This window comes from Octodon degus, unplaced genomic scaffold (assembly GCF_000260255.1).
Source record: "Octodon degus isolate 3935 unplaced genomic scaffold, OctDeg1.0 scaffold00288, whole genome shotgun sequence".
Classification (NCBI taxonomy): domain Eukaryota; kingdom Metazoa; phylum Chordata; class Mammalia; order Rodentia; family Octodontidae; genus Octodon; species Octodon degus.
This window is the reverse complement of record NW_004524864.1, coordinates 1,895,703-1,915,323: the sequence shown is the minus strand read 5'-3', so window position 1 is coordinate 1,915,323 and position 19,621 is coordinate 1,895,703. Positions and strand designations below refer to the sequence as shown.

General features: G+C 38.5%; 1 protein-coding gene across 1 annotated transcript in view; it reads left to right on the top strand.

The window, feature by feature from the left end:
- Positions 1–19,621, top strand: part of Cd163 (CD163 molecule) — a 28,714-nt gene that overhangs the window by 7,210 nt on the left and 1,883 nt on the right. The window contains exons 5-16 of the mRNA XM_023707423.1: positions 720–1,040; positions 1,656–1,973; positions 9,892–10,206; positions 10,304–10,618; positions 10,989–11,081; positions 11,161–11,475; positions 13,240–13,560; positions 15,430–15,747; positions 15,956–15,977; positions 16,174–16,283; positions 17,678–17,773; positions 18,914–18,969. Of these exons, the coding sequence (XP_023563191.1) occupies positions 720–1,040; positions 1,656–1,973; positions 9,892–10,206; positions 10,304–10,618; positions 10,989–11,081; positions 11,161–11,475; positions 13,240–13,560; positions 15,430–15,747; positions 15,956–15,977; positions 16,174–16,283; positions 17,678–17,773; positions 18,914–18,960 (2,591 nt within the window). The 3' untranslated portion in view covers positions 18,961–18,969. The remainder of the gene's footprint in view (positions 1–719; positions 1,041–1,655; positions 1,974–9,891; positions 10,207–10,303; positions 10,619–10,988; positions 11,082–11,160; positions 11,476–13,239; positions 13,561–15,429; positions 15,748–15,955; positions 15,978–16,173; positions 16,284–17,677; positions 17,774–18,913; positions 18,970–19,621) is intronic.

The following is a 19,621-nucleotide window of genomic DNA, read 5'->3' as shown; positions in this document are numbered from 1 at the left end:
ATATATATATTAGAGAGGAGAAAATGATTTCTCTTAATATTATAGGATATTTTTCAGAACCAAGGTCCTTTCTTTAAGAAATACTGATTGGAGAAGTGAAAGGACTAATGGTGAAGCTTCATTTTTATTTGCTCTATTTTTAAAGGAAAAAGAATAAGGGCAGGCATGGGATATAAAGCAGACAGTACAGATGGATACTGTGGCCACAAAGAAATGTTAAGTGTTGAGACAAGGTAGAATTGTGGCTAAAACCTAAACACATGCAAATGTATTTTAACAAGAAAGTGAAAACAGCTCTAACAAAACACCCTGATCTAAAAACAAGCAGAACTTACGTAAAATTCACACTCTACATCTCATGTTAGAAATTTTCGGGGCTGGGGAGATATTTCAGCAGCTTAAGAGCCTGCCTGGCAAGTTCAAGTTCCTGAGTTCCATCCCTGGGAGGGGTAGGGGGGAGACAGACAGGCAGACAGACAGACAGACAGACAGACAGACAGACAGACAGAAATAGAGAGTGGGAGACAGAGACAGAGACAGAGACAGAGAGACTTCATGGCTCTCTACACTGGCAAGTTCTGTCTTCTTACCTAACCTATCCTCCTTCTGTCTTTAATAATTCTCCATGTAAGTGTATCTTGATGATCTGTGCCTCTATGTGTCTCTTTCTTTTGAGGTATTTAGTTAGCTAATAACTAACTTGTAGTTTCCTTTTACAGAGGGAGCAGATATGGGCCTGAGATTGGTAGATGGAGCCAATAATTGTTCAGGAAGACTGGAAGTGAAATTCCAAGGAGAATGGGGGACAGTATGCGACGACAGCTGGGACAGTAATGATGCTGCTGTGGTGTGCAAGCAACTAGGATGTCCAGCTGCCATCACTGCTACCGGTCGAGTAAATGCCAGCGAAGGCTCTGGAAACATTTGGCTTAACCACGTTGCCTGTGATGGACATGAATCTGCTCTCTGGTATTGTGGACACCAAGAGTGGGGAAAACATTTTTGCACTCATAATGAAGATACTGGGGTGACATGTTCTGGTAAGTTCAAACAAACAAACACAAAAGCAGACAGGGAAGGATCAGTGTACTTTCAGAGTAAGAATAGCTTTCGAGAGTTAAACAGTGGGAATGCCTAACAAATCTGTTGCTGGAAATTATTTTAACATAGTGAAAAAAAATCTCTGATACATTTTTCATTCAAGCAGTGTGAAGGTCTGTCTAATTGTATTCTCTGTAATAACTATTTAGATTAGCACATCAAATTTGAAATTCACCTTCAGATCAGAGATTTGCACTCTTATAAGACTCTCCTTAGGGGCTGGGGAGATGGCTCAGTAGAATAAGCACTTCCTTGGCAAGCGCAAGGGCCTCAGTTCCATCCCTGGCTCCGCCAAAAAAAAAAAAAAAAAGACTCTCCTTTGTGGAAGAATTGCTCATATTATTGAGCCAGTGACATTTTAAAGTATCATTGAAAGTTCAGTACTATTTCTAATCAAATTCTTGGTCTATATTTACTGTTTCTTAAAATATCAGGAAAGAAGTTAAACCACAATTTCTAGTCTCTTAGTATCTGGGAAGGAAGAAAACTAAAACCATCTTTTGGTTGCTAAACAGGACAGAAGTCCGTAGTCTACTTTTCTGTTTCTTTTGCAGATGGATCAGATCTGAACCTGAGACTTACAGGTGGAGGCAGCAGCTGTGCTGGGACAGTGGAGGTAGAAATTCAGCAAATTGTAGGGAAGGTATGCAGCAGAGGCTGGACACTGAAGGAAGCTTACATAGTTTGCCGACAGCTAGGTTGTGGGTCTGCAGTTCAGACATCTTCAGTACTGTACTCTAAAACTAAAGCAACAAAAATGTGGATGGAGGTACAGAGTTGCAATGGAAATGAAACTTCTCTTTGGGACTGCAAGAGTTGGAACTGGGGTAGACAGGACTATCCCAATGAAGAAGCCCAAGTTACCTGTTCAGGTAAGACTTTTAATCTATTTGCAAAGAAAAAGCTATATTCTAAGAATATTAATATTTAGTAATAGTTCCAAAATTGCAAACAAGCATTGATTGCCAGGACTAGATCTGCCATGAATCCAGAAAATATCTATCAAATTCTACAATGAGATTCTTAGCTTACAATTTATTTTATATCTTGAAATACTATTTTTTGCTGATTTTGATTTTGAGTAATTTTTTTAAATCAATGGAAGTCTAAAAGATTAAGAGAATTAAAAATTTGAAGACAGTTCTTAAATATGTATTTTATGAGAATGTCACTAAATAACTTAAAAAGTAAGTATGCTGGATAAACTGCTACAACTTAACCTTAGCCCCTCTGTTTCACTGGGAAAGAATTTTGTTCTTTCTGAACATATGTGGGTATTTCCTGGCAATCTCTTGAAAGTTTAAAAGCGAGCTATGAGCGCACTAAGCTGTGGATAATTATTAGTATTTTGTGTTACTCATGTTTACAAAACTGGTAACTTTATTTAAATAATGCCTTTATTGATGTATTTATTACATAAAAAGATATTAAAGAAAATAGTATAAGAGAAAATTGATACTTCGAGACAGAGTCATGAGGTGGAGATGTGACATCCCACAAGTTTGCAAATTAATGACCTCCCAGGTGCCTCTCAAGCTCGGTTCACTCCTGGGTGTGTCCTCTTAATAAATTGTGTTTACTTGGGGTTAGCTGGGCACTATCCTTCTGCATTTCTTTAAGACAGAGATTTAAATTATTATATTGATTTTAAGTCTTGACTAGAAAGTATATTGTCAAGGTTTAAAGCTCAAAGCATGAAAATATGAATCCTCCCCCTCTCCTTTTACAAAACTTTGAAGGAAAGAGAAGAAAAAAGTGAATTAAGATTTACTATGTACAGTTTCAAATTCCTTTTGATGAATGTGATTGTTATGTTTGTCAAAAGTGTACCAAAATACAATTTTAAAAATCACCTCTTTTCTTTAGAAAAGAGGAAATATTGTCTCCACTATTCTCCTTAGTTCTCCTATTTTTTCCTCAGAACTTACGTACTTCAGACATTTACATGTCATTTAAGATATATTTTATGTAAGAAAAAATAAAATGCATTCATATATAAGATTCAACTCTTTTGTTACACTGAGGTTATGTCTGTATGTTGAAATTCCACTTAGTAAAATATCTTGACCATAATTTCAAATTTGTAAAAAGTTTTCTGAACTGCTTCAGTATCTATGACATCTATCTTTCTCTTTATTTATTATATGCATTTATTTTTGTTTTTAATTGACAAGATTGAATAATAGTTTAACTTATTTTAAGGAATCAGCATTTGTATTCTTTAAAATATCCCTTTTTTTCTACATCATGAACTTTGTCTCCATTAATTAACTTCTGACTTTACAGATTTTGTTTGGTCTTTAAATTCCTCAGACAGGAGTTCAATTGGCTTTGATTTTTATATCTTAAAAATAAAAACATGTTAGGGTGAAGGTTTCCCATTGGGCACACCAGTAGCTGCACACATAACTGGGGAACTGATGCCGTGATGACCTGCGGCCCAGCTCTCCATATGACTGTACTGAAGCCTTTGTGGATCGTTCATTTGAGTATTTCAAAATCTCCACATTTCCGGGGCTGGCGAGATGGCTCAGTGGTCTAAAGCACCTACTTGGAACGAGCTTGGCAAAGCACAAGGACCGCGGTTCCATCCCCCAGCACCACTATATTGACACTGTGTCATGCTAAATCTAATATACAATTCATTTTGAGAGATTTTGCATGTTCTGGGCCTGCATAAATATATTTCTGTGTCAGCCCCGCCCCCTGGTGGGTTGAGCTGGCCACACACACACACACACACACACACATAAATAAAAAAAAAATTAAAAAAAAATCTCCACATTTCCAATACTTTTTGTTCTGACTCAACTGTCTCTGTTATTAAGATCTTGACCACTTCTTTGATTTTTATTCTTTTATTTTCAACCTTCATATTTAGGTGCAAATTTTGTACTCAGTGTAGCACTGCAATGATTTTTATTATTTATTTTTATTTTTATTTATTTTTGGCAGAACTGGGGATTGAACTCAGGCCATTGCACTTGCCAGGGAAGCACTTATTCTACTGAGCCATCTCCTCCCCGGTCCCTCAATTTGTTTTTAAAATCAATCTAGTCCAATTAATTTTTGTTATAGCATTTATATTTGACACAAGAATTGATATGTTTTCATAATGTATGTACTAAATATATATTGACACTGTGTCATGCTAAATCTAATATACAATTCATTTTGAGAGATTTTGCATGTTCTGGGCCTGCATAAATATATTTCTGTGTCAGATCATTTCTTTCTAAACCCAGAAAGTTTTATGTATTTTCCTATTGTGTTTTAAATTAGCATGAAATTTAGCTGGGCCAAGCAGGCAACAAAACAGTGGCTAATATAGAAAAAAATTACTTTTTATGATTTAAAGTAAGTCAAATAGACAAGCAGTTGAAGTCTGTTTTAGTTGCTGTGGTCACCAAGAAGCATGCAGAATTCTTTTATTGCAAAAACTATCAAATCATGGTAGGCAGCTGTGACAAGCTGCCTTGCAGCTATGCAGGCTCCACGTGAGCTGTAGGCTCTGCCTTCAGGGTGGCCTTGGTACCCTGCACTTGGTAGGTACAGGTGCTGCAGCTGGAGCAGCTCTTCCAGGGATTTTTATCTTTCATCATCACATCTGTGTGTTTCTGAAGGGGGTACACATCTTCATAACTCAATTTCTACTGACATTGGATTTATTAAGAAAACCTTGGATTGATTACAAAATGAGCTGACATGGGTTAAGAAAAGCTTGGATTGATTTTAAAAATGCATTATCATTGGTCGATGTCACCTACTGTTAGAGGCAATAAAACAGTTCTCTCCAATCTTTGTAGGTTTCTTTCTTCTTTTTTTGTTTTTAATCTTTCATTTATTTATTGGGTACAGAGTCTTGCTATGCAGCGCAGATTCGTAGTGATCCTCCTGTCTCAGCCTCCCCAGGGCTGGGATTACAGGCGTGCGCCACCACGCCCACTTTCCATGGCTGGCTGGGCCATTGCAGATCGAGCTCCGGACTTGCACTTGCCAGACAGGCACTTAGACCGCGGCGCTATCTCCCAGCCCGCTTAATAGGTTTCTAGTCTTAAACCGTGTCCTGTGAAAACACCTGAAGTCACAGGGAATATTTACATAGGTTGATTTATGCTGAGATCAACCCCTTTCCCTTAATCATGGGACACTGTTTTAAGGACATTTTAGACTTGGATGTGAGAAAAAGACCAAAAAACTTAAATTGTGCTTTTTAAAGACACTCACTGAGTTTATATGTGGGCCATCAATGTCATTGTTTGCTAAGGCTCAATTTGGGGATAAGATACTTAGGTTTTTTTTTTTTTTAATCGTTAGTTCCAAGATATAAATACCAAATGATAAAAATGTATGTATTTATACTTTTAAAAATAATACTGCATTTTGATGTATTACTAAACAAGAAAATCCATTCTAATTATTTCTTATAATTATGATTTGCTAATTTTTTAAGAGAAAGAAATAAACTTAGCAAGCCAGGGATACAGCTCAGGGGAATAAGTGCCCGCTTGGCAAGCACAAGGTCCCAAGTACAATCCCTGGTACCAAAAAAATAAAGAAACGTACATTGCCTGGAGAAAGTGTAATTTGTTAATCAAAGGAGATAAATTTGGCTACAAAATTCTTTTAATGGTTTCTACTTTAAATAAATGCTGTGGCATAATTTTAGACAAGAAAACACCTCTTAAGGAGTTAAGCTTCCAATATTCTAACTATGTACACAGACTAAGAAATATAAGGAAGCCAACCCATGATATGAGTAGATATGTTTCATCAGATTCATAACATAAGGGCTGAAAATTGAGTCTAAATTACTTTTTGAGTAAAAGAATTCCTTTTTTGTCCTACTCACAAGTATTTTCAGAGAAAAGAAATGAGGATGCTGACAGAAATGACTTATTTTCAAGTATAAAACAATTTTAGGGCTCAGAGATAGCTCAGCAGACTAAGCGCCTGCCTGGCAAGTGCGACCCGACTTCAGTCCCCTGTACTGCATGCTATGCTTGCCAGGCACAACCTGCGGTCCCCAAAACTAGGCATGGTGGCGCATGTCTTGTAATCCCAGTGCTAGGGAGGCTGAGATGGGAGGATCACTAGGAGTCTGAACTTCATGGTGAGACCTTGTACCAATAAATATATAAATATTTTTAAAAATTAAACAAGCTTTAATCATGGAAGATAAAAGTTTTTATTTGTTTTTGGTCTAATTTTCATTGCTTGTGATTTATTTTGCTTAAAATTGCTCCAGCCGAGTGAGGCATAAGAAACAGAAATGTGCATTTGAGGTTTGATCTAAGGAATTGCCTTTATTTAACAATGTAGATGTGTCCAAATTTGTGACAGGAATGGTGTCGTACCAATCAATGATGCCTTTCAGACATTTCCTGCTCATAACAATCCCAAAGCAAGAAGCCAAGGGATTTCCAAATGAAGTATACTGTATCAGAAAACATCATTTGCAGCTACAACTCTTGTTGCACAGATCCTGCTTTACCTTGGTCTTAACCCTCCAGTAGAAAAGTATGAAGACGAAATATAGGAAATAAAGCCATGCTGTTAAGTTGAGCTGTGGGGGACTCAGGTCAATAATTTCTGACATTGCCAGTTAAACAGAAGACCCAATGCTATTATGGGCTACTGGACTCTTTTAGAATATTTTGCTGAGTTTACACACCTATTATATTCAATAACAGAACTTAGAAAAAATGGGGTATACTGATGAATGTCCATTTTGTATCTGTGTATTCAAAGAGGTTAGGATAGATATATAGTTGCATTCTCTTAATGAATAGAATGATTTGTTCTAATGGTGTTTGTAAATAGGATCACAAGTCCGCATCTTGTACAGCAATTAACCACTAAGAAGAATATATGTAGTGTATTATTTGTTGAAAAATAAAAAAAAATTAAAAAAAAGGAAAACATCATTTGCTTCAAAATTTATGACTAAAAAGCAACACCATGCCAAATTTGTTTTAAGGGATTTAATAAGTATTTGGTGAGATTTTGAAACAGTGAGGTATTCTATAGTGCTGTGAAACAGAATACAGTCATGTTGCAGCATTTTAACCCCCATTTACATGATCTGAAGAGAAATCAGAAAGGGCAAATTCGCTAAGGCTAAAGTTGGGAAACATAAAGATGAGTGACGCCAGAGAGTAGGCTTACGCTAAACTATTTTTCCTTCTTAAATGTTACAATTGCCAGAATATTTATGTTCATTGCATAGATTTCTTTTTTTAACTAATTGAAAGAATTTGCACTTGCTAAGTAATTCCAATGATCTCTGAGTGTGTGAAAGGAAACGCATACGTACCTCGATGGCTGTCTGCTTCTAGCTGGCCCTGAACACTTTCACACTCGGAGCTCCGGTGCTGATATCTGGTACACTTTCTTTTTGCACTTTAAGTTTCACGTATACTACATGACTCATAATTCCTCAGTCCTAAAATGTGATTTTATTGCTGTATTGTTTCAATGCTTTACACTTTCTTCATTTGGAAAACTACTGATCTGAATGAGAAATTGAGCAGCCTGTAAGAGAAGTAGCACTTTCCAAGCAGGTGCACACAATATAAACAAAAAAGTCTTTCATAGAGGCGCACAAGCCTCAAAAACTATAGCATGTCCAAATTTTTTTTTTTTATTTTTTTAGGTTTTTTTTTTTTTGTATGTGTGTACAGGGTCTCACTACACAGCCCAGAATCGTAGTGATCCTCCTGATTTCTGCCTCCCAAGTGCTGGGATTACAGGCCTGTACCACCATGCCCAGACTCCATTACCAGCTCAGCGCGCCCAGGGACAGGGACAGTATGGCATATGGAGCCAGGGATCGAACCCTGGCCTCTGCACTTACCTAAGCAGGCACTTAGTCTGCCGAGCTATACCGCTGGCCCTCCAAATATGTTTTGGCTGGAACATTTGGTATGATTAGTAGTCATAGATAGCAGACCTTCTAAGCAAACAGTAGAGTATATCAAAATATACTGAGAAATTAGTGTTTACCCTCTTTAATTTTAATAGCCGAGAGACAGTAAAGAATGCAAGGCTTTTTGTAGTGTCATCCCACTCATCCCTGGCAAGTAAATTGATGCAATGATAATGTCACCCTCTTGGGAATCACACAGCATGTGTAAACATGAGCTGCAGTGGTAACAATTATAATTATAATATAAAAACGATCCAGCCTCAAGGGTAGACTAGGTTTTGTGACAGATTTTAGCCTGTCCTTCAAATGCCTCACACAAAGTCAGACTGCAGTGTAGAAATGTAATAGTGTTTTCAGGAAAGATAAATTACTGTCAAACTGTTAAGGACCTATTGAATTATATTGAAGGCAAGGAAATAATCTGAAAATATTTGGAAGTTAGCAATGTATGGATGATCCTGGGATTGATTGCTTGGAAAGAGGATTTAGAAGGAAGCCCACTCGGAAAGGTACTGGAAATTTTTACATGACAGATAACGACAAAACAGTGAAGCAACAGCAGTGCATATAGAGAAGAAATGTGTTGCAAGAGTGATAGACACTGTCAGTTTAAAGTTCTATATTCTGCAACACACTGCCTGATTTCAAATCCTGACCCCTCCTAACTTTTTATGTGACTTTCGCAAACTGACATACCTCTCTATGCTTAACTTCCTACTCTGTAAAGTTACAGTTATAGTAGTAACTGTACTCTCAAGCATTTTGAAAAATTGACATGATCCTTGCTAAATGTTTATTAAAATCATATATTTAAGGGGCCGGGGAGATAGCTCAGTAGAATAAGCACTTGCCTGTCAAGTGCAAGGGCCTGAGTTCAATCCCTGGTTCTGCAAAAAACGAAAAAAAAAATCAAATATTTAATAGATGTTCACCCAATGTTCACTATATCACTATTATTATTGAAACTTGTAGAGATATAAAAATTGGTTCATGTGCAGGTGGTTTGCACTGTGGTTTGGATATTACTGATTGAGTAAAGAATACAGTAGGCTTATCAGACATTACTTCCTGGACTTTTAGAACCTTCAGTTCCAGGTGTTAAAACAGGAGCATTTATTAACATAAACCTAATGAAAAAAGTGCATATAAAACTGTGCTTTTTGGTAGTTGAGAGATGTCCATGGAGTTGAGAATGTCAAGGACAGGGCAATGACTCAAGGAAGAGTTTAGTTGAAGAATAGGGGTCAGAATAAAAAGAGGAGAGAAAAGGAGAGTAGAAGTCCACACACATCAAGCATAATGATGTCAGTGATGTTCTTTTTTTTTTGCTCCGAAGGCCTTCAGGGCAGGTTTGGCTGGCTGGAGTTGTGGGGATCGAACCACAGCAACCTGAGCCTGACTGCTTTGTTGAAGCAGCCACTTAAAGAACTGAGCTAAGGGGCAGTCCCCCAGTGATGTTCATTTTGAAAATCGAAATATATTGAAACATCTTACATTAGAACCATAGAAAAAGTTGAGGCCAAAGATAGACTGCAGTGAGCGGAGAACTGACAGACAGTAGCTAGATACATTTTGCGTGTGAATAGATGAGTGGAACACTAGAAAGAAATAGCGATTAATTCTGGGTGGGGACAACTGGGCGCAGGAACAGAAATTTTCTAGTTTTCCAGGGGAAGCCTGAGGGGGAATGGGAACGTCTAGAATTGTCTATGCTCATCTCTAGGCTAAAATGGAAGAGGAACGAGTATGGAAGATCACCACATGCTCTGGCCCACCCTCTCCTGTCTTCACTCCACTTCCTCATCCCATAATAAGAGAAAATATAGAAATTATGATTTCTTTACTGAATTATTGTTTTCTAGCCCACAGGGAGCCCAGGCTGGTTGGAGGTGACATCCCCTGCTCTGGTCGTGTTGAAGTGAAGCACGGGGACAAGTGGGGCTCCGTATGCGATTCCGACTTCTCTCTGGAAGCTGCCAGTGTCCTGTGCAGGGAACTTCAGTGTGGCTCAGTCATCTCCATCCTAGGGGGAGCTCAATTTGGAGAAGGGAAAGGGCAGATCTGGGCTGAAGAATTTCAGTGTGAAGGAAACGAGTCCCATCTTTCACTCTGCCCACTCGCACCTCGCCAAGATGGGGCTTGTGGCCACAACAGAGAGGTTGGCGTAATCTGCTCAAGTGAGACCCTGAGAGCATCTTCACTTTGTTCTTATGCTGGGAAGGGAGAAGGGTTAGGTCATCACAGCCATCTTTCTAAAGCTCTGTCTCCTGCCAGGATACACAGAAATTCGCCTTGCCAATGGCAAGTCCTCATGTGAGGGAAGAGTGGAGCTCAAGGTGTTTGGAGTCTGGGGATCTCTCTGCAGCTCTCATTGGACCATGGAAGATGCCCATGTTTTATGTCAACAGCTGAAGTGTGGAGTAGCCCTTTCTATCCCAAAAGGAGCACATTTTGGGGGTGGAAATGGCAAGGTCTGGAGACACAAGTTTCACTGCAATGGGACTGAGACACACATGGGAGACTGCCCTGTAACTGCTTTCGGTGCTTCACTGTGTTCTGAAAGCCAAGTGGCCTCTGTCATCTGCTCAGGTAAGAGGAAAAAAGGACAGGCTGTGATGAGCACTTCCTACAGTGGTGGGCCTTATGACCAGGTAAACCTACAGTGCAAAGAAGAAAGGTAGTCATTGGGAGGGTAGTGAGGGGTGTGTCCAAATACTAACCTCATTTGTCTTTTTAGAGGATGCGTACTTAGTTTTCATGAACCTCATTGCTATCTAGAGCTCACTATGGGCTAAACTCTTCTCAAAACATTGATTTAAGCCCAGCCTTGTTGACCTACCCACCTTCCCCTCTCTTGAAAATCATGTTCATCCTCAACTCTGTGTAACATTTCATCTGATGCCCATTCTTCACCCTAACCTTTTGCATCTTATATGACGGAGCAGTTTGGTGTTTGTAGGAAACCAGTCCCAGACACTGTTGCCATGCAATTCATCATCTCTGGAACCAACCAGCTCTGCCCTCCCACAAGAAAGTGCTGTTCCCTGCCTAGGTAAGAAACTGTGGCCAGCCTTGTAAATGATCTCAAGTCTTAAGAATGCTTTTCATTAGTATTTTGTTCCTTTTTCCAGAAAACAGTCCAATTCGCTTAGTAAATGGAAATGGTCACTGTGCTGGAAGAATAGAGATCTACCACGAGGGTTCCTGGGGCACCATCTGTGATGACAGCTGGGATCTGGGTGATGCCCATGTGGTGTGCAGACAGCTGGGCTGTGGAGTGGCCATTAATGCTACTGGTTCTGCTCACTTTGGGGAAGGAGCAGGACCCATCTGGCTGGATGAGATAAACTGCAATGGAAAAGAATCACATATTTGGCAGTGCCATTCCCATGGCTGGGGGCTGCATAACTGCAGGCATAAAGAGGATGCAGGAGTTATCTGCTCAGGTAAATTTCACACCTATGCCTGGTCACTGTCACATAGACAAAACTGAGGTGGGAGAAAGGGGAGTGAAGGAAATTACAGTTATTCGAAAGTGTTCCTTGAAAATCATATTTAAGGAAATAATCACCAGAGTTAAGGCTGCAGGTGTTTGGCAGGTTTGTGCTGCTTCATCTGCAAGGTAGTACAATAGTATAAAGAGCAAAACCCAGGAATAGGCTTGGGTATCATGAAAATTTAAATAATCAAATAGTCTTATGCATAGATGTAGAGCTGAATATTTAAGAAGAATTACCGGCCAACACTTGAAAAAAAATGATAGTATTAAAGTAGAGTAATAAGATCAAAAGTCATGTTCCATGAATCATTCTACAGAAACAGAGATAATCACCATGCTTAGGTGGCTGTTCAATGAGATAAACAAGACTTTTTAAAAGGTCACTGCTGTTGTCATGTATTCATGATAAGCTAGTGTGAAATAGAAACAATTATCTTTGTAATATATAGAAGAAAACTGTAATATATTACAGTTGTAATATACAGAAGAAAACAATATTATTGCTGAGCAACATTTTTGCAGGCATAGTAACTGATTCTTAGCTAATGACGGAAATCTAATATAGGACATGCACAGCAAAACTGAAGTTTCAGAAAAGGAAAATACCATAGGTCTCCAACTGATGAATGAGCTTCATCCTGAGAGAACATGCTAAGTTGAATTGGTTTGTAAGTCAAACAAAAATGAGACTTATACACCTTTGACACAAAGATAAAAGGTAAAGCATAAGAAAACCAATACAAGAATACAGTAAGATCCTGACTGTACTAAACTCCCGTAAACCATCACAGTATCCAGTGAGTACACAACAGCACAACTGCAACAATGTCCAGCAGATATGGGAGCTACATCCATAATCTGTTTGCATCTGCAACTCTTTGTGATGCAAGGTCAGTTCATATCTGTGAAAATTCACAACCTGAGTGTTTGTAAGTTGGGAACTTACTGTATTTCATTCTAAGACAATGGATACAGAATACTGGCTTTAGTGTCTGTGTCTCACCAAATCTTAACTTTCAAAGACTGTTGTCAAAAAAGGAAACAAACACAGAAGTGATGAGCACTTGAGGACCTGAATATGCTGAACTCTTCACTTTGACCACAAACCTCCCCCGCCAAGCAAAGCATGCACAATATTTATGTATCAATTGAAAATGAACAAGAAAATAAAGCCCAAGAATTTGGGGCTGGGGAGATAGCTCAATAGAGTAAGTGCTTCCCTGGCAAGCACAAGGGCCTGAGTTCAATCCCTGGTTCAGCAAAAATAAAATAAAATGGACAGAGTAATATCTTTGTGGTTAAAATTACAGTAAGTTCATGAGAAAATCCAAACTAGTAACTAGAGGAAAGCTCTGAGGTTTTAAGTGCGTCTTTTTTGTCATTTTTCTTTTTATTTATTTTCTATTAATTTTATTGAGAAACAAATAGCAATGAGACAGTTTTTAAGTGGGTCTTGAAAACCTCACTGATGGCATTGTAAAATAGTTTTAAATTGAAAAAAAAGAAAATTAAAGACTAGAATATCAGAAAGTATGATAGAATAAATATTATAGTTTCCTAAAACCAACTAAATCATCCAGAAGTTACTGAACAAATACTAGTAGTTGACAAAGTGTGTCTATTTTAAAAACATCTTTCATGCTACAGTAAAGAGAGGGATTCTTCAAAATCTCAAGAGGTGTTTAACTGCTAACTCTGTATTTCACCTCAGAGTTTATGTCTCTGAGGCTCACAGGAGAGAACAGCAAGGGCCCCTGTTCAGGACGTCTGGAAGTGTTTTACAGTGGAGTGTGGGGCAGCGTGGGCAAGAGCGACATGTCAGAGACCACTGTGGGGGTTGTATGCAAGCACCTCCACTGCGGAGACAATGGAACCATCAAGGCTGCGTCTTCAGACAAAGCACTATCCAGGCTCATGTGGGTGGACAAGGTGCAGTGTCCGACAGGACCTGACACACTGTGGCAATGCACATCCACTCCATGGAAGCAGAGATATGCCAGCCCTGCTGAGGAGACTTGGATCACATGTGACAGTGAGTGTTCCCTGGTCCCCATGGAATTTTCAGCCTACAGCTCTGCCATCACATTCTGGAAAGCACATTAGATTTTACATTCCTATTCCCACAATACTTTACCTTCTTAGACTTTATTATCCAGGATAGGTAAACTACAAATAATTGCTATTGCATCTGCATAGTACATATTATCAAATAATATTCAAATATTATCTTGCTACACTGATATAAAAAAACAGCTAAAAAAGTCAGTCCTGTGTTATTTTTTCATTCTACACTTCCTTAAACTGTGAGTCTACTTGGCAATTTTCCAGCCTCTCCTATATTTTTTATAAATAACCTTTTTGAATCAATATAGAGTATAAAATTTTTCAAAAACACAATTATAAGGTAAACATAAAAGCACACAAACAGAACACTATGCAGATTGACACAGTGGTCTACCACTGACTGAAGAGCACATGCTGAAATCACTCATCCAGCTAGACCATGCTCATAGCAATAGGAAAGAACTTACTTAATATATTCAAGAAATGGAAATCCAGCCAAGTGAGATCTCATACCCTATTGGAGTGAAACTAGAAATGAACAGAGAAAAATACTCAGAAAACAATTACCTTTTCTTCATTACTCTCTTTTCTTATTACCTATCTTGTATCTCATGGTTTTTAATATATTAACTTTTAAATATAAGGAAAACCATGCAATGTTTAAATGTATGTGTGTTATTTGTTTCACTAAGAATTTGATTTTAAGGTGAATCCATTCTTCTTCATATGCCTCATGTTTATCCTTTGTGGCAGACTAGTGCTCCATTGTTTATAAATACATTGTCATTATCCTTTCATCCATTGATGAGCATATAGGCTATTTATAAGATTTAGGTATTATGAATTGTGCTGCTATAAACATGGATGCCTACATCTCTGTAGTATGATATTATTACCTGTTATGGTTTGTGTCTAGTTGTCTCCCCAAAGCCTCATGTATTCATGAGGCAGACTTCTAGAGTTTGTGATTAACTCATGATCCACTGGGATTATGGGTGTGAGTACTACATCCAGCCTGGCGCAGATAGCCTGAATGAAACTTAAAGGAGACTTGCTCTCTGTAGCCATTGTTGCCAATGTTGCTGCTCCTCCTCCTTTCGCTCTTGCTCTTTGCCACCGCCATGAAAGGTTGCTCTCTCCCATGTGCCACTCTGCCTTGGAGCCAGCTGAATATGGACTGAAACCTCCAGTAACTGTCAGCTACATAAACCTTTCCTTCCTTCATTTTGGGTGTCAGGTATTTGCCCTGCAACAAGAGAAGAGTAACGGAGACATTACCTCTTCCGGGAAGACATTTAGGAAGTGAATACCTGGGTCAAATGGAAATTCTCCTTTTAGTTTTGTAAAAAATCTCCACACTGCTTTCCATAGTGATTGTTTCAGTTTATACTACCACCAACAAAGAATAAGGGTTATTTTCTGCCCACAGCTTTGCCAGCATTTCTTATTGGTTGATTTCTGGCTGGAGTGAGATGGAACCTTAAAATTGTTTTAATATGCTTTTCTCAAGTGGCCAATGATGTTCAACCTTTTTTTCACATATTTATTGGCCAATTGCATTTCTCTGTCTATCCATTTTTATGCTCATTTTTTATTGACTTTGTAAATTTGGGTCTCTTTTCTTTTCTTTTTTTGAGTTCTTTATAAAAGTTCATCTTTGGAGAAGTATATGGCAAAACATTTTCCCCCATTCTGTAGGGTTAGGTGTAAACATTTGCACATGAAATGGAGTTTTTAAACAAATTTTTAAGAACAATTTAAAACCCTTCTTTTCTCTTGTAATATTTCAGAAACCTTAGTGTCTTCAGAAATAATCTAAGTGTCTCTAATTTTTCAGACAAGATAAGACTTAAAGATCATGGGAAGACTGCACCTTGCTCTGGACGTGTGGAGATCTGGCACAAAGGCTCCTGGGGAACTGTGTGTGACGACTCCTGGGACATCAAAGATGCGCAGGTGGTGTGCCGCCAGCTGGGCTGCGGCGAGGCTGTGCAGGCCCTGAAGGAAGCAGCTTTCGGTCAGGGCGCAGGACCTGTATGGCTCAGCCATGTGAAGTGCAGAGGAAACGAGTCTTCCTTGTGGGACTGTGACTCCAAAGAGTGGGGACACAGTGACTGTGGACACAAGGAAGACGCTGCAGTGCAGTGCCTCCCAGGTCAGTGCCAAGAACCCGGAAGAGCTGGGAGCAGCGGGCAGCTAAGAGAGGGTGGCACTGTGGCATGTCCTGTAAAAACATGATTCAGGGATGTGGTGGGAAGACCATCCTAGAGTTTCTATCAAGAGGAGTGAGAAATATTTACTCTGTTACTCCCAGATTCCATCTCTCTCTCTCTCTCTCTCTCTCTCTCTTTCGTCTCTTACAGGAACTTCAGAATCACCACCACCACCAGGTACAGCGCGGGGCCTGTGAGCGTGGGACCAATTAGCTCCAGCCTTGTTTAGAGAGTTTAGGTCCTAAGGAGTTCTGAAGACTTGGATTTACTTTAGGGATGCAGTAACTGTGTAGAGAGATGTTTAGAAACTAGGATCTAGACTTGTCAGCTTGGACATCTTCATCTCTCTTGATGCTTCCTCTTTCCTTAGGACACGCATCTCTTGTTGTTTTGGTGATCTTTGGAGTTATTCTGTTGGCACTTGTCATTGGAGCCCTCACATGGATTTTGAAAAAGAGACAGATACAGAGACTCGCAGGTCTGAGTCAACTTGGGGGTCTTCCTAATATGACTACAGGATGAGGGGTTTCTTGGGATTAAAAACAAACAACAGCAAAAGAATTAACTTCAAGTATCAAATAAACAAGAAGTAGTTGCTCAATATAGACCTGAGGAGTTTTGCAGAAGAAGGGAAAGTATATTTCATTGGAGACAAGGAAGTTAGGATGCATTGATGATTTGTCCATCGTACATATGTATTTAACTGGAATATTATAGAATGGGCATTCTACATTGACTATGATATTTATGGCCTAGATAAAGGCTTTCTTGCTCAGATTTGTTTGCTTTTAATATAATATTCTTATGGAATTTTTAAAAATTAATTTTATTGAGAAAGAAATAGCAATGAGTTTCAAAACAGGTTGGAAGGACAGTTACAATAATTAATAAATTGCATATTATTGTCTTTGTAGTAGTTATTCATAGTACAAGATGCAGACATGATATCTTCTCTAAACACTATTAGACCAAATCTTTCTTCTCATTGAACTAAGAGAAAGTAGCTGTGTATCTATCCTAACTATTTTGTATATACAGATATATATTTTTTCATGGAAATTTTTTAACATTCATCCAAGTAATATACTGGGCTCTGAAGGAGTATGAAAAGTAAAATGTTTTCATTTTCATGGAACTTCAAGTTTAATGGAAAAGATAAACACATAAGCAGTTCCACTGCATTATACATTTATACTGGCAATGAAAGGGACAAGGGAATATGGAAGGCTTCTAGGATGCTCTTGAAGCACATTTTTTAAGATAGAAATTCAAAAAAGTAAGTTACATGCCTTCAAGGGAGAAGGAAGGACCCACATGTGAAACTGTAAAGGACTATAAAGTATTTGTTATAGGAAGTGAAAGACAGAAGCTCCTAGCAAGGAAAGAACAAATTATGAAGTTTATATTCAATGGCAAGTTGATTCATAGTCATTAAAGTATTATGTTGGAAAGTAAAATAGCCAGCTAGCTTTTAGGAAGATCTTTTGACAATAGGATATTCAAAAAACTAAAGGAGGACCATAGTGCTGGCAGGAATGACATTCTGAAATAGTGCAATTGAGAGATGAAGAAAACTTTATCAAAAGATGGAAGGAAAAGAAAATACTCTTAGAAAGATTTATAAAAACCCCCAGCAAATAATAAAGGCCTCATTGTTTCCTTATGGGGAAGGTTTGTTGTTACAAGGTCCCACCAGGGGTGGTTTAGCTTTGTGCCCATGACATCCAACCCTGAACCATTTAGTGCCAAAAGCAAGGGAATGTGGCCTGGGGAAGGACTAGCTATGTTTGTACTGCTGAGGAAAGAACACAGAAAGGAGGGAGAGTTTTCCTGTGTAGTCTATTAACCTGTGCCTAGGACCTCTGTTGTCAGTTTTCACAAGAGAAGAATTTTCTGTCCATCACATTCGATACAAAGAGATGAATTCAAGTCTGAAGGCAGATGATCTGGACCTGCATGCTTCCTATGGTCAGTGGAGTTTTTGAGAGTCCAGAGTGGGATGAAGGGGGGCTTTTGGTGGCTGTAACCAAGACTGAATATTCTACTTTAATGCGCAATGGGAAAAAAATCCAAAACCTGTAAAAAGTTTAGGGTGCATGTAAGGGGAGAAAGATAGTACTGAACTGAAAATTAGTTTTAGAGAAATAAAAAAAAAATGTATCCATACACAGGCCGCTAGCTTAACAGGCCCATGGTTATTTCTGACACAGATAGCACCCACCACACCAGAGAATATTGTAACTTGGCCCTCATTTTTGTAGGACAGAACTTAATCTTCTAATAGAAAATGGGGGTGACATTTTACATTTTCTTTGTTTTGCAATACATATTGTGTATGTTCAACATATAAAACATGCTGTTATGGGATACACATAGATAGTACGGTGTTGTGAAGCAAATCACAAGACTCATTGATTCACATGGATTTGGAGCACATGAACAACCAAAGTTACCTCATTTAGTAGGAATCCTATACACCACTGTGTGGTACTGTGACAGGGCTCCCATTGTATATCAACTGTTCTAGGCTTGCTGAGTCTGTATTTCCAATGTTCTGCATCTTGTGACCTACTATTTGCTTCACAGTTTCTTCCTTTACCATCCTCTTTTGGTTATCTTTCTTTAACTTGGGGTTTTGTTCTGTTTTTCCTAAAGTGTAAAAGCTGGAATGTTTTGTATCTATTCCAAAAAGGTCCATCACTGCCAATGGCTTTACTTATTACCCTGTAGTGCTTCTTTTCTCCCCTTGAACCTCCCTCTATTACCAATACACTAAGAGTTGGAAGGAACAGTCAGTGCCCATGGCCCTTACTGCACAAAGGTGCCTTAGTTTGTGAGGAGGGCTGGCCACACTGTTCAATGCAAAGGGTTTGACATTTGCCATTGTACTTTAGGAAACACGTCAGGCCCAGGAAAGACTTTCTGTGCCTTACACTATACCTGCTTGCCTTCTTTGTTGGGTACAGTCTTCTGAAATGCTCAAAGGGTTTCTTGAAATGCTGTATTTCCAAGTAATTATTTTCTTCTTCCCAGAACCCTCAGAAGAGTCATATAACTTTAATATTAGACTAATTTCAGCGTCTAAATATTTCTCTGTTTTTGAAATAGAAAAGGCAACCTCTCCGAGCCACAGTGATGAGAACTGGAATTTATAACCCAATAAGGTAAGTGGAGGAATGTGCTTGCTGCTGTTGAAAACAGGTGTGTCCCTTTGGAAATGGAAAGTTTCTCCAGCACTGCAAAGCAAGAGTGTATTTTCATGTTAGTTTCTCTCTGCGTGTGTGTGTTTGTTTATAATTGCATACCCACAGTTAGAATATAGGACAACTTTCGGCAACTGTGACTGTAGCCCTTCATAAATTGCTTATTTGTACTAATCAGTTACAATGGCTCATCCAGGGACCAAAGGAAAAATTGGATAAGAAAAGAATAAATATTGTAGGATTCTTGCAGGGATCATGTCAGGAAAAATAAAAAGCACATAATTCATCTTTCGTTGTTCAATGCATGCTATGATAAATGTTCTAGAAGATAGTGGGATATAGAAAATCAGTCTAGAAGGCTTGAGGAGGATTTTAAGGAGATATGATGAAATAGGAGCAACCTTTTCTTTTAATTCAAACACATTTATTGAATATACCCATGAAGAAAGTATAATAAAGAAAAAAATGAAAATTGAAAATGAGAAAAATTTGTTAAACTGTATAAAAAATGAAAAATTTGGGGCTGGGAAGATGGCGCAGTAGAATAAGTGCTTCCCTGGCAAGTGCAAGGGCCTGAGTTTAATCTCCAGTTCTGCAAAAAAAAAAAAAAAAA